The sequence below is a fragment of the Geospiza fortis genome, unplaced genomic scaffold (assembly GCF_000277835.1).
Source record: "Geospiza fortis unplaced genomic scaffold, GeoFor_1.0 scaffold157, whole genome shotgun sequence".
Lineage (NCBI taxonomy): Eukaryota > Metazoa > Chordata > Aves > Passeriformes > Thraupidae > Geospiza > Geospiza fortis.
Window position 1 is genome coordinate 7,134,725 of NW_005054314.1, and position 14,539 is coordinate 7,149,263.

Sequence of the window (14,539 nt, forward strand, 5' to 3'; positions counted from 1 at the left end):
GATTTTAGAGGAAGCTGTTCTAAGTTATACCAATGATGTTTTCTCTTTTTTTAGCTGTATTTCTTGTATTTCTCCTTTTGGGGTGTTGTGGCTGTAAATGCAGTGCTGCAGGTATTTCTTGGGGTGTATTCTCAGCGCACATGCTGTGTGATTAACACTTCTTTTTGTTCCTGTGTTTCCCAACAGATATGTTTAAAGGGCAAAGTGCATATATTTAAATTCCTCAGTATCCAGGCGTGCCTCAGAATAGATAAAAAACCAGATTCCTTGGATCTGCCATCATTAGGCAAACGAATCCCCTCCCAGCCACTCACAGACAGGTGAGTAGTGGGGGTTTTGAGTATAGAGAATATATATTGAAAAAGATGTTTATTTTCTTATGGAAAGTAAAACTATTGTTTCTTTCATTCTTGTGTGGGTATTTTGTGTGTTATTTTTCTTAATGTAGCATGGAAGACTTTTATCCCAATAAAAACCATGGACCAGATTCTGGCATTGGAAGTGATAATGGGGATAAAAGGTTGTCCACTACAGAAGTGAGTATTTTTTCACTGTTGAATTTGTAATTTCTGATTTTTTTAGACCTTTTTCCTTTGTATTTTATATCATTTGAGAAATACCTCAGCAAGTTGCATTTATTATTCTTTCAGTATGTGTAAGTTGAGTTTAAACCCTTAGACTGCCATATCAAACACAAATTATATATTTCTTTACCATTTCTGGTTAAGGTTGATTCTAATTAATATGATATGGTGGGAATGTAGGAAATCATATAATACCATTTCCATGTCAGTTCTGCACTAAATGTGAGTGTCTTTGCAGCCATCTGATGATGATACAATCAGCCTTCACTCCCAGGTATCAGAATCAACAAGGGAACAGACATTAAGGAATGACAATCATGTAATGGGAAGTAAACTGGATCCACAGAAAGGTAATACCACTTGTGCATTTGTTGTTTTAGGTAACAGAGATACTTTGCTCAGGTAATCTAATGTAAGAAAATGGCACAAAATGACAGAATCAAGTGTTGATACTGTATTTTCATCAGTTCAGAAAACAATGTAATAATCACAAGAGAAAAGGCTTGAGAGAAAGGAAAAAAATTACTTCTAGCTTAGGAAGGCACAATTTCTATGTTTTATCTTTATCTGACATTTTTCATAAGTACTTATTTCTCTCAGAATAACATTTGATCAAGAAAACTGTTTTGATGTTTTTCCTATTCTTCATAAATCCTGCCTAGACCAAGAGACATTTGACTACATTGATCCCAACGCGGAGGAGGGAGCTCTTCCTGAGCAGGGAGATGCACAGATTGGCACCCTGCTCTCCTATGTCAAGGTACCAGAGACTGACAAAAGAAAAACTGTTCAGTAGCCTTGATTTTTTTTTCTTTTTTTTCCTGCCTTAATTCAATTCTGCCTTTTTTTTTCCATTTTGTTGAAGGAACGGGGAAAACATCCTGAGAAATCCCAGAAAATAGAACAAAATGAGGACTGGGGAGATGAAAAAAGGTAAATCTTCATATTTTTTGAGTTGGTTTTACTAGTAGTGGCAGGGGTGACAGTGGGGTTTTTTTTAAGCTCCTTACATATGGAGGAAAGAATTCTCATACTGAACAGAGTGTTCCTTTTGGACACAGAATAAGCTTACAGGAAACACTGCTTAGTTACTGCCATAATGAGCCATTTCTGTGTCTTGCTTCCCTGAAGCCAGGCAAGTCACTGATGTTTAATTTTTCAGACTTCAGAAAGAACAACTGCTGGCTGAAGATGATGATGAGCTCAAAGAAGTGACTGACCTGAGAAAAATAGCAGCTCAGTTGTTGCAGCAAGAACAAAAACACAGGTAGAACAATATCAGTTAAAATAACTTCAGTTACAATTAATTTATTCTTTAACCTCTCTTATACCCAAAAGTTTTTGACACCTTATTTTGAGAACAGTTTTGTCCAGCTGCTAAAGAGTGAAGTGACGGACTCTGTCAAGATATCAGTCCTGTGATCTTGTCTAAATTACACAACCTCCCTTCAGTTTGTTTGTGACTGGTTATTTTTATTCAGATACAAGCTGATTTAGGTGATACTTCCTTCAGTCAGTATCCTGTGGACTGAAGGGGAAATTTGTTTTTTACATTATTCTGTCAAATCTATGGATAAAAAGAAATAATTTCTATGGATGGATGAACTATATATATGGATAAAAATAAATAATTTCAACTGCCTGCCTTTCTCTGCTTCATTATGGGCATCTCAACAGAATAATTCTTGAAAAGGAGCCATGGAACAAGCAGCAGATTAAAGGAATGTAATAGAACAAGTTAGCAACTGTGTAAAATGAAGAAGAGGAAGGAATAGCTAGAGCCACATAGAAATGGCCAGGCTGGCATAGGAACAGTTTCTGTTCTGTCCTTCAACAAGCAAGCAAATGCTGTAAGGTACTTCTAGAGTAAACTCCTCTGAGAGGTGAAAGTTGTGTTTAATAGTAGTTCATTAACTAAAACAGTTCTTAACACTCATTCAGTATCCCACAGTAATAGATGCAAGTTTATACCAACTTAACTACTGTGTTCTTTTCTTTCAAATTGCTGTGTAATTATGAGACTCTGCTGATTTGCTTTTAAGATGGTTGAAATACACATGAAGCCCTCAGAGAAACTGAGATCCCAATACTATGAATTGCAGGGTCTTAAAAATTCCCCAGCATTTTATATTAGGTAAATATAGTAACAGTAGTATGCATGTGTGAAAGATAAAATAGGTTTTGCTTAGAACTCCAAGCCCTGCATTCAAGAATTGGTTGTTGTTCACAGGGAAGCGAAAAATAAGAATGAAATCTTAATGCCAGTGTATTCTCAGTACCTAAAGTATTGCAAATAAGGCCAAGAATGCATCATTTTCTCCTTTAAGGAAGAGAGAATGAGTGTGTTTGATGGTTTTTATGTTGCATGAGGCTCTTGTTTGATTACGTGTTTCCTGGTTATCTAATCATTTGAAATGCCAAGCCGCTCCTCTTCTGAAGTAACTGCAGCTTGAATTTTACTCATCATATGTTGTTGTGTCTTAATGCAGTGGTCTTGCTAATTGTTCTGCTTTGTCTTGAATGATGCAGATGTGCAATCTTAATAGTTCTTAAGTTTTATTTCTTAGTTTAGCATTTATGTTTTAAAGTTGGCTTATGTATCTTCAGATACATGAGCTCAAAATCTCCTCTAATAGAAAATTTAGCCTTGCTTTTTAATCTGTGGGGTTTTCTAACTGGCAATAATATTTTTTAACATTTAGTGAAGATACTTCTATGCTTATTTGTGGAAAATATGGTCAATCAGTGAACAGAATCCTCAGGGAAGTTAAGCATCACAAAATAACTCCTTACTAATCACTTTTCTGTTTGTTCAGTGTATGTTTTTGTAATATTATGCAGTCTCCTCTCCTTTTGCTCGCTATGCTAATGACTTCCCTGTGCTCTCCCATCAACCTATCCTGCTTCCTCCTTCCGTCTTTGGCTTTGGTGTGCATGAAATGTGAATTCAGACGAAGGCCACTGAGCTATAGAACTTCATTCAGTGAAAAGCTCTTCCAGAGGACCAGGGCGGCAGGACGTGCATCAAGGTATAAAGAGTTAAAGTGTGGACAAAAGAAATGCTCTTGGCCATTTCCTGAACAAACACAGACTTCAAGGGATTGACTGAGTTAGCCTAAGAGGTTTTGTTATCAAAATCAGTTTGTAATACGTTCTTTGTTCTTTAGGATGAAATATTAAGTAAGAAAAATATTTAATTAGGCAATTCTCCAAAGAGCACTTTGAGTCCAAACCTAAAAGCTTTTCTTTTTCTTTAAGTATACAACCTCAGATGCAGTACCTCATGCAAAGTGGTGCTTTCAGTTTTTTGGGATTTTGTTTGTTTGGTGTTTTTGCGTTGTTTGTTTGGTACTTTGGTTTTAAAGTGATCATTTTCAGAGATAATTTGTTTTGCATTTGACCCATGGTGGAAGTATTTGCAATAAACAAACCTCACCAGTAACATAAAATTGGAGTATGGTGTAGACTATACTCAAACATGTAGGTGTTGAATGAAGGGATTTCAGACTTGATTGCCTTATAAATTGAAGTTCTGTAATTTAGTCCGGATACTCCTTGTCTTTTTCAAAAGACAGCAGAGTAGTTTAGATTAAATAATTTTCATTGATTCCAAATGAGCCTATTTGAATTTGCGTCACAATTAAGTCTGGGTTCTTACCTGGCAGCAGTGATTTCCTAAAACTGTCTAAATCCAGAAGACACAGCTTCAGTCACAAAGCAGAGCCAGATGTGAAGTCAATGGACTGCTCTGGAACAAGTTGAAAATAATTCATTTTTGTCTCACTGCACAGGATTTCTTGTGTCTTTTTACACTTTAGAGATTCATGGTAGTACTTGCTTGTCTAGACTTGAAGATAGCTAACCTTAAAATAACACTACCATTTTCACTTCATTTGTGTCTGTTAATCATTGTTTTGTTTGCACAAAATCTGACAGTATAAGTGGCTGAGAAGAGATTCCAGTCTTAAATCCTGAAACTTGATAAAATGTTTTCCAATATCTTTGTTGGTCTTGCCATTGCCTTTCTCTCTCATCTGGTCAAGCACTTTGGAGTAGATGCTGTGCTTGCATAATATAGAAGTAGAATATATAAGTTTGTGGTGCTGAGTAATTTAGATTTTTTAAATTGTGTGAGTTTTAGAACCCTTTCAGAAGATTAGTTCATGTGCTACCTCTGTAACAACAGAATTGGTGTGATTTGTAGGATCATAAGTAGGAAATGAATTGCAGTTCTAGCTCAGTTATCCTATGCAAGTTCTTAGTTCATGAATCAGTCAGATGTCAGTAATTGGCCTGATAATTGACCTATACAATAAAGATTTGGGTTTAGTAAGTGATGGCATGAGTAACAACAGTTGCTGAAATTTTGGACCATCAACACCACACTTGAGTGTAACTTCTGAACTCAAACTACTTCTACTTTCATGTTACATACTCTGCTTTGCATTGTATTTCCTGGAAGACAGTAATTAATGTGCCTTGCAGTGATTTCCCCTGACCCCCTTTCAGCTGAACAAATTATTTTGCCAATTGTCTGCAATTTGGTAAATTCAGATTAATTTTATTCGTTATTTTCTTTTGTTAAAAGCTTCCAAGTTCATTATTCCACAGGAAATTGAGATTTCTATAGCTGGGCTTGCAACATGTCAGATACTGAACTTGCTGTTACTTCCCCATCTATATTCTTCAGTTTTTCAACAGGAGCTTTCAAAAATTATTAGCTTTGTTTTAGAAAGTATAAGAATATACTTTGTTTAAATAATTATAGTTCATGATGAACTCAGTCATTAATTATATACATGTTGCACAGAAGTAGTGAAAAGCAGCTGAAAAGTGTGTGTATATATATGTTAGAATTAGCTTCAATAGTTTTTCCTTGCATTTCATAGAATAAGTATAGAAAAGGAATAGCCTGTATTATTTACAATCATTGCATCTACACTACAGTGTCAGTTTTAGTGCAGGTGTTGCATCAAACTGAGTCTAATTTTTTTCTTTGCTTATAATTGTTGTCTGCTACAAAGTCCCACTGAATTTCTCATTGCTTTCAGTTGAAGACAAAGCCAGTTTATATGGGGGTTCTCTGTAAAAAGTAATGACTTTTAAAAAGTGTGTTTATATTCTGGATTGACAACCCATGCTCTGAATATTTTTTTGGTTACAATTTTTTCAGGCTGTAGTATAAATCAGTCCTGGAGTGCCCTCTCAAAACTTTAGTTTCTGAACACAAAATAGAGGAGGCAGATGCTACAGACTGAGTGCAGCAGGCATTTACAGGCTTAACTTTTACAGGCTTTAACTTTTACAGACATTTACAGGTTTACAGGCTTAACTTCTCATAATCCCATTAAAGTGAGGGTCACACAATGAGAGGTTTATACTGCAAATGAGATTACTGAGCTCAAAGTTATCACAGTAATCAGGGAAGTTTGATTGAAAAATCATCAGTCATTTAAAGTAAATGGCTGTGCTGCACTATGTATTGGTAAAGGAATATAAAAAGGGGTTACTGTTTTACTTTCTTCCATGAAATAGTGGTGTTCTGGTTCTTAATACATTCTAGTTCTCAATAGAAGTCTGTATAAATACGCTTCCATCATTCTTCTGCCCATGAATTCAGTGTCAAAGTGTAGTATTGCTTCAAGAGTTCAGAATTTTTCACTTAAGTTCAAGGTGATGCTTACTTGAAAACATCAAATTTTAAGTGTTACTGATAATTTTATTTTTAACGCTTAAAACATCCATAGTAGCTTGTATCATTTTCCTGTGCACACACAAGCATGTGGTATGTGTTTGCTTCAGATAAAAACACTTTTCTGAATCTCTGTAAGTTCAGGCTTTTTTGGCTGATTACCATTTAGAAGAATGGAATTTCCATTAAATTCTGCATTAACATTTTCATTTAGCTCTTAGCCTGTGTTTCTCAATTGCCACCTCACCTTTTTACCTTCATTTCCTTTGCACTTGTGATGTTTCTTTCTCAGCCACCTTCTCATCTGCCCCTCCTGACTGACTTTTTGTGCTCAGTCTATCTCTATCCTTGCTGGTCTGCTTTAGGTTGACTGTCTGTCTTCTAATTGTAGGGAACAGTGGGGCTTTTTGTAGAGAGCAGCATCACTTTAGACAGGTGTGAGATCAGTTGAAATAGTATCTATTTAGGGAGAAAAATAAGAGGAGACTTCATTTTGATTTATCACCAAGTTTTGCTTCTTTAAATACAGAACTTGAAATACTTCAAGGGCTGGAAATTATACTCTTAATTCATACATTTTAGTTTTATGGAAGGTGCCACTTAATGTTCAAAACTTTTTTATTTACAGGAAATGTGATGCAGTGAAAGTAACATATTCTAAGAAAATTGTTTCAAATACCTTTTTGTTTTCTCTAGGCTTCTTAATCATTCAGTTTCAGTAAACACAAGGAACAGGCCAAAGCAGCCAATGGAATCTGAAAAATGGTATTGATATACTTAAATATATCACAGCTTTCAATCTTTTATTACTTTCATTTTTGTTCATTGTGTTACTACTGCCATCTTCTGTCATAATGCTTTTAAAAGCTCATGATGAAATTGAAGCTACAAGAGTAATCTGTTCTTGAGCTTTTTCTTTCAGATAAAAAAAAAATCTGTTCTTCTGAGCATTTAGGAAAGTAGATGTCATACAGAAACAAATTTGTAGGTTTGATTATGACAGCAATTCATTTGTGTTTCAGAGCTCCAATTCCAGTGTGGAAGGTTGTAGCTCCTCCCACAGGTGATGGTGCTGTGCAGATGTCTTGTCCTGTGTTACACAGGGTGGCACAGGAACTGTGCTTAGGCATCTAAATTTTCCTCCTTGGCAGTCCTTTTGTGCTCTTAAGAGCTGTTGGAAAAGCATTGCTGGGAGTTCAGCCTGCAACACCTGTATTGTTTATGGAGGGTGTGTTACTGAGGAATCTGCTGTCTGCAGGAGCTGCACTTAGGCTTTTCTTTGAATTAAAAAAAAAAAAGCACAACACCCACACACAAAACAAAGAAAAAAACCCAAAACAAAACAACAAACCCAGAAACCATCAATAATCAGAAATACCCAAAGCCTTGCTTTTAGGGAATTGGGACATGTCCAGACCCACATGGGGAGAAAAAAGCTGGTGGTGCTGGGTAGCAGTGGGGTGGGAATGGCTCTGTGCAGTTCAGCTGCACCTCAGGGGAGCATCTTGAGCCAGTGCAGCTCCTTCAGTGTGACACATCCTACTCTGCTGTCTCCCCTCTCAGTGGTGCCTGTGGTTTTGCAGAGCTGGCTGCATCATGTGCTGTGCTTGTGTGACTCCTCCTGCAGCTGTTACCTGGAACCTTCCAGGCCTTGCTTACTTACCACAGCTTCTCTCTGAGCTGCTGTCACCTGTTCAAGTGTGCACCTCTGTTAGGCTTCTTTATTAGAGGGTAATCCAGGTAGAATTAAATTTGCCTTTTCCTTTTTTGTTAATGAAACAGGCAGTTCGGAGACTTAAACCCAAAACAAACTAAAAAAGTCAAAAGAAGTTTTATCTGAATAAAGTACTGTAGTGTGGAAGACCCCATGTCAAGTTATGTTAAAGGAGAGTGAAATATGATTTCAGATTTTAGTTAAGTGGTCATACTTTGAAGCCACATCATGACATCTTACACAGATGGCAAAAAAATACTGTAGTGCTGTGGAGAAGCCACTTTTTAAGGATTCACTTTTTTGTTATTTTCAAGTAACTTGTTTTAAAGTACACAAAAAAGTACTATATTTCATAATGCCTTTCATCTTACTTTTTAGTGTTTCAACAAATGAAGTGAATTCCTCAGTGTCCCCATACAGCTGGCAGGTAAATATTCAAATGTAAATGTGGGGGCTTTATATTGGAGTGATTTTGTTGTTGTTGTTTCCTTGATTTTGTCTCTGTGGCAGAAAACTTTATGCATTTGTATGGTTGCTTATACAGATAATTCTTGAAGGTGTCTTAATTGTGGTGGAAAATGTAAACCCTTTGGGGATCTTATGCCTCAGTTTGACTTGTTTGTTTTGTTTTAAAAGCATTTGGTACCAGCTTTAAGGTCTTGAAACTAATGAGGCATAAATTTTACTTTCTTGGGTTTAGTATGTCTGTCCATATAAAGGTATTGCCTCACCATAATGTTCAGTTTGGTTTTTAGATGCAGCTTCTAGATGGGTTGAAGTATGAAGTATTTCATTAAACTGTAGAGAGTACCTTACTATTTCAATCTAGTTATCTACAGTTATCTACAGTTGCTTTAAATGCCTTCATATTCTTGGAAGAAGAAATGGAAATGTTGTGGTACCCTTAAGAAACAGTCCATTCAGATTGTCTACTTTCAATTTTCATAAAGTAGGCAGTCATATTTATTTATTATTATTATTTAAGAATCAATCTACTTTAGCTGTCTCCTCAGTATGTATTGCATAATACAATACTTTGAAAGAGAGATTTCTCTTCCTGCTTGTTGGGGTGTATAATCTTTTAGATAGAAACAGCCAACAAATGCTCCAGCTGTCTTGTTGTAGCCATCCTTTGTGTGATGAGAATTCACAGTGAGAAATTAGATGTGCTAGTGGCTAACCACACTTGAAACTGGTGTATTTCTGGCAGCTTTTGGTGGTTTCCCAACCTACCTACAAAATTAGTCTCAATGCTGAAAAGTGTTACTTTCTGAAGAATTATTTCATAGGTTCTTTTTCTTCCGTGAAATATATTTTAGAATTGGAAAAAAATGAGTGGTTTCTACCAGAATCAGCATTAAGACTGTTAGACTTTCAAGTCATAAAGCTAGATTGAGGCAGGCAAACAATTAACAATTGTAGTTCATAATAATTTGGGCTAATACACAAGAGAGATGCTTAAATTTTACATAAAAGTATTTCTGACTATTACAGCCACTGGAAAACCAGAAGGATTCAGTGGATGAGCAGCATTGGCCAGAAACACAACCAATAATCTGGCAGAATGAAGAAAGAAGGAGAAGTAAACAAATTAGAAAAGAGTATTTCAAGGTAATGGGGGGAGTGAGGGTGGGTGACACTTTGTTTTTTTAATAAGAGTAGAAGAAACTATAAAACTAAGTAAAGGTAGATCCTCAAAGGTTGTGATGCTTTTAAATTTGCATGTAACATATAATTTTTTATTTTACTCTTTTGATTAATATATATATGTATGTATTTAGGATAATTTGAGAGTGCAGGAAAATCGAGAGGAAAAAATTGATCAAAGTTTATCCTTCAGATAAAAGAAAGTAATTCATTATTGTTTTCTGCCAAAACCAAAAACTAATCTTGTCATTGGTCCTTCACCATCTATTTGGAGGGATTTTTATTTAGCTATTTATGTACTTATTTTTAGTGCAAAGAAAAGATACATTGCCCTTTTTTTGCAGCATGGTTCTAGGAATGGTTTATGCCTTTTGAGTCTCATGGCATTAGTTTTCATTTCAGAAGGAACATTTTCAGTGTTCCCTTGCTGCTGTAGTGTGCACCCTCAGTCAGCAGGTGCCAGTGTCTGCTTTCTGCAGAGCAGAGGGGAAGTTCTAGCAGCAGTGGGAAACGTTTGTTTTGGGCTAAGTAGAGAAATAGGAGAGCTCTGAGCAGTGCTAGGTTGAATTAGAATTAAATTTGTCACTTATGAAATTGGTTTCTTGGGTCTTCGCCATCAAACATCTTTGTGAAATGCCAGGGAACTTCAAAGAAATTAAATTCTTTATGAGAACAGAGCATGCCATCCATCTCAGATATATTGTTGTGATTACAGAAGCTTTTTTTTTTCCCTGAAGAGATTATGGAGTTGTATCCTCTTTCCAGGGTTTTCATCCTGAAATTAATTTTTTATGTGGCATTGGAGGAGAAAAAATCTTCTCAGTAAAACTGAATTCAGTTGTTTGCCTGGTTAAAGAGCTGTGCTACCGCTACAGAAGTGGTTGCTCATAACCCAGCAGTCAGTTGTGAGCTCTGTGATGGGAGCAGATGCCTGAAATCACATTACACACAGCTCTAGATGGGTCTCCTAAGTGAATTAAACAGCCTGTAGCAGTAACAGACAACACTGTTTCATAGTTTCATTTGCAAAACCAAGGCAATAAGCCACTGAAACAGCCTGTTTGCCATGGCAAACTGGGAAAAAAATAGATACCAGTGCTGTTGTGAGAAAGCAGTGACAATACAGTTGTCTCTTGCTTAACCTGCATTTGTGTCACATCATGAGGAGGAGTAGCCTGGCCACGTACACCCCACAAACTTGGACTTCTGTAGTGATGGTCTCTTTAATTCAATCTGCATGGGGCTCCTTTACTTTTACTACACTTGATCTGTAGACAATGAAATACATTTATTTTTTAAATACCATTTTTGTAAATTTTTTCCTTCAATTCCTCCTTAATTTTCTCCACTTCCTGCATAATCAGGGAAGTGGGACAGTGCTGAAGGCAACACACAACAAATCAGACAGACCTGTGGGTAAAGCATTGTCTTAAATACATAAAAGGATGTGATCAGGCTTTGAAGTTTTAAAGGCAACCTTAATCTTTTCTAATTTAATTTTTTGCAATGTCAAGTCAATCTCCTGAAGTGTAAGCAATCTTAGTCACATAAAACATATTACAAAAGCAGCTTTCACAGGTTGCATAATTTTTTCTAAGAAATAATGCTTCATGTTAGCAGTTGTTAAGATCTTTTCACTTGGATCAGCTGTCACATGCAGAGTTCACATTATGAAAGTGTTTAGTTTTAAAATGCACTTATCTTTTCAACTAATGAAGATCTTGTCTTGCCTAGAAATGTCATGTTCTTTTCTGGTTTGTTTCTTTTTGTTCCTTTGTTTCTGTGACATGGCCTTTTTTCTCAGCAGCTTCATTAGTAATAAATAACATCTGAGTGAAAGCAAGCCTTTTAGTTCAAATGAAAACCATGCTTTCATTTTAAAGTAATAATTGTGTGTGTTTTGCAGTATAAGTCTTCCAGAAAGAGTTCAAGTGGAAATGAAAATGATGAGGTGAGATGTAGTAATTGTTGGAAATATTAAGAAATAAATTTATTCACTTGTCTTTTTTGAACAAATTAACTTTGCATTCCAAAGCCATAGCAGAAACAACTATTGTACTACTTTATTTGAAAAAAATGATCATGATTGCCTGCTGGGGAACAGTAGGATGTTTGCTTGCTTTGGTAATAGCAAAATTAATTCACCTATCAAGCAGAAGTGATGTAAAACTAGTATTTGATGCAAACAGCCAACAGTGGTTCCTTGCCTTACGTATTTTAAATTTAGTTGCTGCCAGTTTGTAGCATACTTGATAAATGTTACATGTCTCATGGATTTCATAATTTCATGTTTCTTGTTAAATCATCATTTTCATTTTTTATAATTTCATCTTTTTGATTTCTTTTTAGCAAGACAGTGATAATACTAATGTGTCCCCACAGTCTCCTGTGTCGTCTGAGGTACAAGTTTGTGGGTTTGTTTTTCATTCAACAAACATTTCTTTGTGTTCATTGCTGTCACCAGGTTTTCATGTAGATACAAAGCTGTTAGTTTCCTTTGTAATTACAATTAGAAGTATTTCATCATATAAAAATTAAAAAAGAGACAGAAACTAGTGACAGATATTACAACTTGTTTTACCTTTTCAACTCTGGTCTCTACTAGAGTTCTTCTTTTTGACTGGTGTGAGGAAAGGTGCATTGCTTTGTCTCCATTATGTTTCCTGGTGAAAATACTAATGAAACAAAAACCAAATTTGCCATATTTGATAGGCCTTCCTAGGGAATACTGCTCCTCAGGGCACATAGTCACTGAGAGGATTTGCAGTTTATGGTTTAGTACTGTATAGATCACCAGAAACCCGAAGGTGGTGACACTTCTCGAGGAATTTCATTCTTCTCAGTACTGGGTGTCACCTTTTGAAGCCTTCCAGCTTCATTCAGGGGTGGCTGTGCATGGAGTCTCACTGGGAGAGCACTGCACTGCTTAGCTCAAAGTAAAGCAAACATTATTAACATTTCTACCTCGTGTCAGTGAGGAGCCTGAGACAGGAGAATTAAAACCTCTCCCAGAATACACTGGAATGAAACAAGGTTATCTCTTGTACATAGCAAGATACTGAGTGCATTCCCTTTTCAGATGGTGAAATGATAAAAACCTGGTCTTCAGAGTTGGAAGTAGATATTTCTTAAGAAATGTTTTGATGCTAAATATTAGAAGAATATTTGCATCTGCATACAGCTGGCTTAAACTCTGTTCACAGAATGATTTGCAGTAGTTTGAAATATTTTTAAATACGTTTTAGATAATCTGGTGCTGCTTTCCTTTCTCATTATGATAGTTTGTAAGGTTACATTAATTCAATTTATTTTATCTTGTCCTCTTCAAAAGACTTTCAGTTAAGCAGAAGGACTCTCCTTAGGCAAGAATAATTTAAACAGTATTTTGATGGGAACAAAAGTTCTTTCTTTTAATGAGTGGAAGAAAACTGACTTCATCTCTTTTAACAGGATTATGAAAGGACAGATAGTAACACTCATGGTCCATTTGGTCTCAAACCAAGGTCAGGTAAGCTGATGTTCTCTAGAACAGTGTATTTATTTCCCAGGCTGCAAGAGGCACTAAGCATAGCAGATGTCACCGTACAGCAGTTCACTCAATTTACTTATCACTGCAGGGTACTGGGAAAGGCACAGACAGCTGCTTTGGCAAGCAAATAATTGGAAGCTCCTCAAGTTGCAGAGTGATTTGTTTGGGATTTTTTTGTTGGTTTTTTTTTTTTTAAAGTTTTTTTCCCCACTTCTTTATTTTGTGCATACTTAGTCATTGTCAAAGAACAGGGAAACAATACACAATTGTTCTTGAAGTTTAATGGCTTAAAGGCTTTATACTTGATTAAAAATAAACACAATGCAAATACTTGCAAAGCTAGATTGAGATTCTTGAAGAAGTGCAGATGGAGTTGTATGTCCCATACTGATACTTCAATATTGAAGTCACTTCAGTCTCCATATTTTTTAATTATCCACTTACACTTAAGTCAGATGATCTCTGCATTTTATTTGAAAGATGTTTCATTGGGAGCATCTTTTCTAGCAGAATGCTTAAATATATTTGTTCTTAAAAATTCTGCATTTTTTTCCTGTTTTTATCCTCGGTTATAGATCTTTAGTTTTTGAATGTTTTCAATCTGAATTCTGAATGACTTCCCTCCTGTTTGACAGCTTTCAGCCGTGCCTCGCGCCAGGACTACGGTGCAGTGGATCCTGGCTTTACTATGAGGAGGAAAATGGAACATTTAAGGGAAGAGAGGGAACAAATCAGGCAGCTTCGCAGTGTAGGTACCATCATTCACTCTATGGGTGCAGTGCATTTGGTTTGCTCTGTTCCACATTTAAATCTTCATTTTAAAGGCCTCCAAGTTGTTGCAGTTGTAAAAGGGCATCCCTGTAGTGGTATTTCTTCCTAAGGAATTTCATGTAACAGGCTACACTGGTACTTGTTTGGATCCAACCAAAATACCAACTGGGAATTAGTTGGGGTTGTTTTCTTTCTAAAAAACAAAGTGAAATGAGTTTTTTTTCTGAGGTTTTAAATTTTCTAGGGACACAATAAATCTGCTTGTGTTTGCTATTGTTTGACCTGAGATCTGAAGAAAAATTATTACTGTTTTCTAAATGGCCAAATGCTTTTTGGGTGTAAAAAGTTGCTGCAAATTTCATAATCCTGAAGGGGATCTACATTTCAGATTTCTAGTAAATTGTTGTTTGTTTTCAAGGCATTTAGCAGTTAGAGTTAACTAAATCATAGCTGCTTTGCTTTTCAGGGCAATGCTGAATTGTGGTGTGACTTCTGTGAAGGATGTTTGTTTGTCTGGTTCACTTCCTAAGCAGTGAACTCTTGTTGTTGGGCTGGGAAAAAACATTGTTTGCCTTCTCTGTTTTGCAACACAGCTTTTCCCA

The 14,539-nt window shown here is 36.0% G+C and overlaps 1 protein-coding gene across 1 annotated transcript in view; it reads left to right on the plus strand.

Annotated features, from left to right (window-relative positions):
- LRCH2 (leucine rich repeats and calponin homology domain containing 2) overlaps positions 1–14,539 on the plus strand; it is a 39,016-nt gene that overhangs the window by 14,902 nt on the left and 9,575 nt on the right. The window contains exons 6-19 of the mRNA XM_031056111.1: positions 187–320; positions 449–536; positions 823–934; positions 1,247–1,344; positions 1,450–1,517; positions 1,747–1,851; positions 3,536–3,613; positions 6,973–7,041; positions 8,369–8,417; positions 9,485–9,601; positions 11,544–11,588; positions 11,987–12,037; positions 13,088–13,145; positions 13,802–13,914. Coding sequence (XP_030911971.1) covers positions 187–320; positions 449–536; positions 823–934; positions 1,247–1,344; positions 1,450–1,517; positions 1,747–1,851; positions 3,536–3,613; positions 6,973–7,041; positions 8,369–8,417; positions 9,485–9,601; positions 11,544–11,588; positions 11,987–12,037; positions 13,088–13,145; positions 13,802–13,914 — 1,185 coding nt within the window. The remainder of the gene's footprint in view (positions 1–186; positions 321–448; positions 537–822; positions 935–1,246; positions 1,345–1,449; positions 1,518–1,746; positions 1,852–3,535; positions 3,614–6,972; positions 7,042–8,368; positions 8,418–9,484; positions 9,602–11,543; positions 11,589–11,986; positions 12,038–13,087; positions 13,146–13,801; positions 13,915–14,539) is intronic.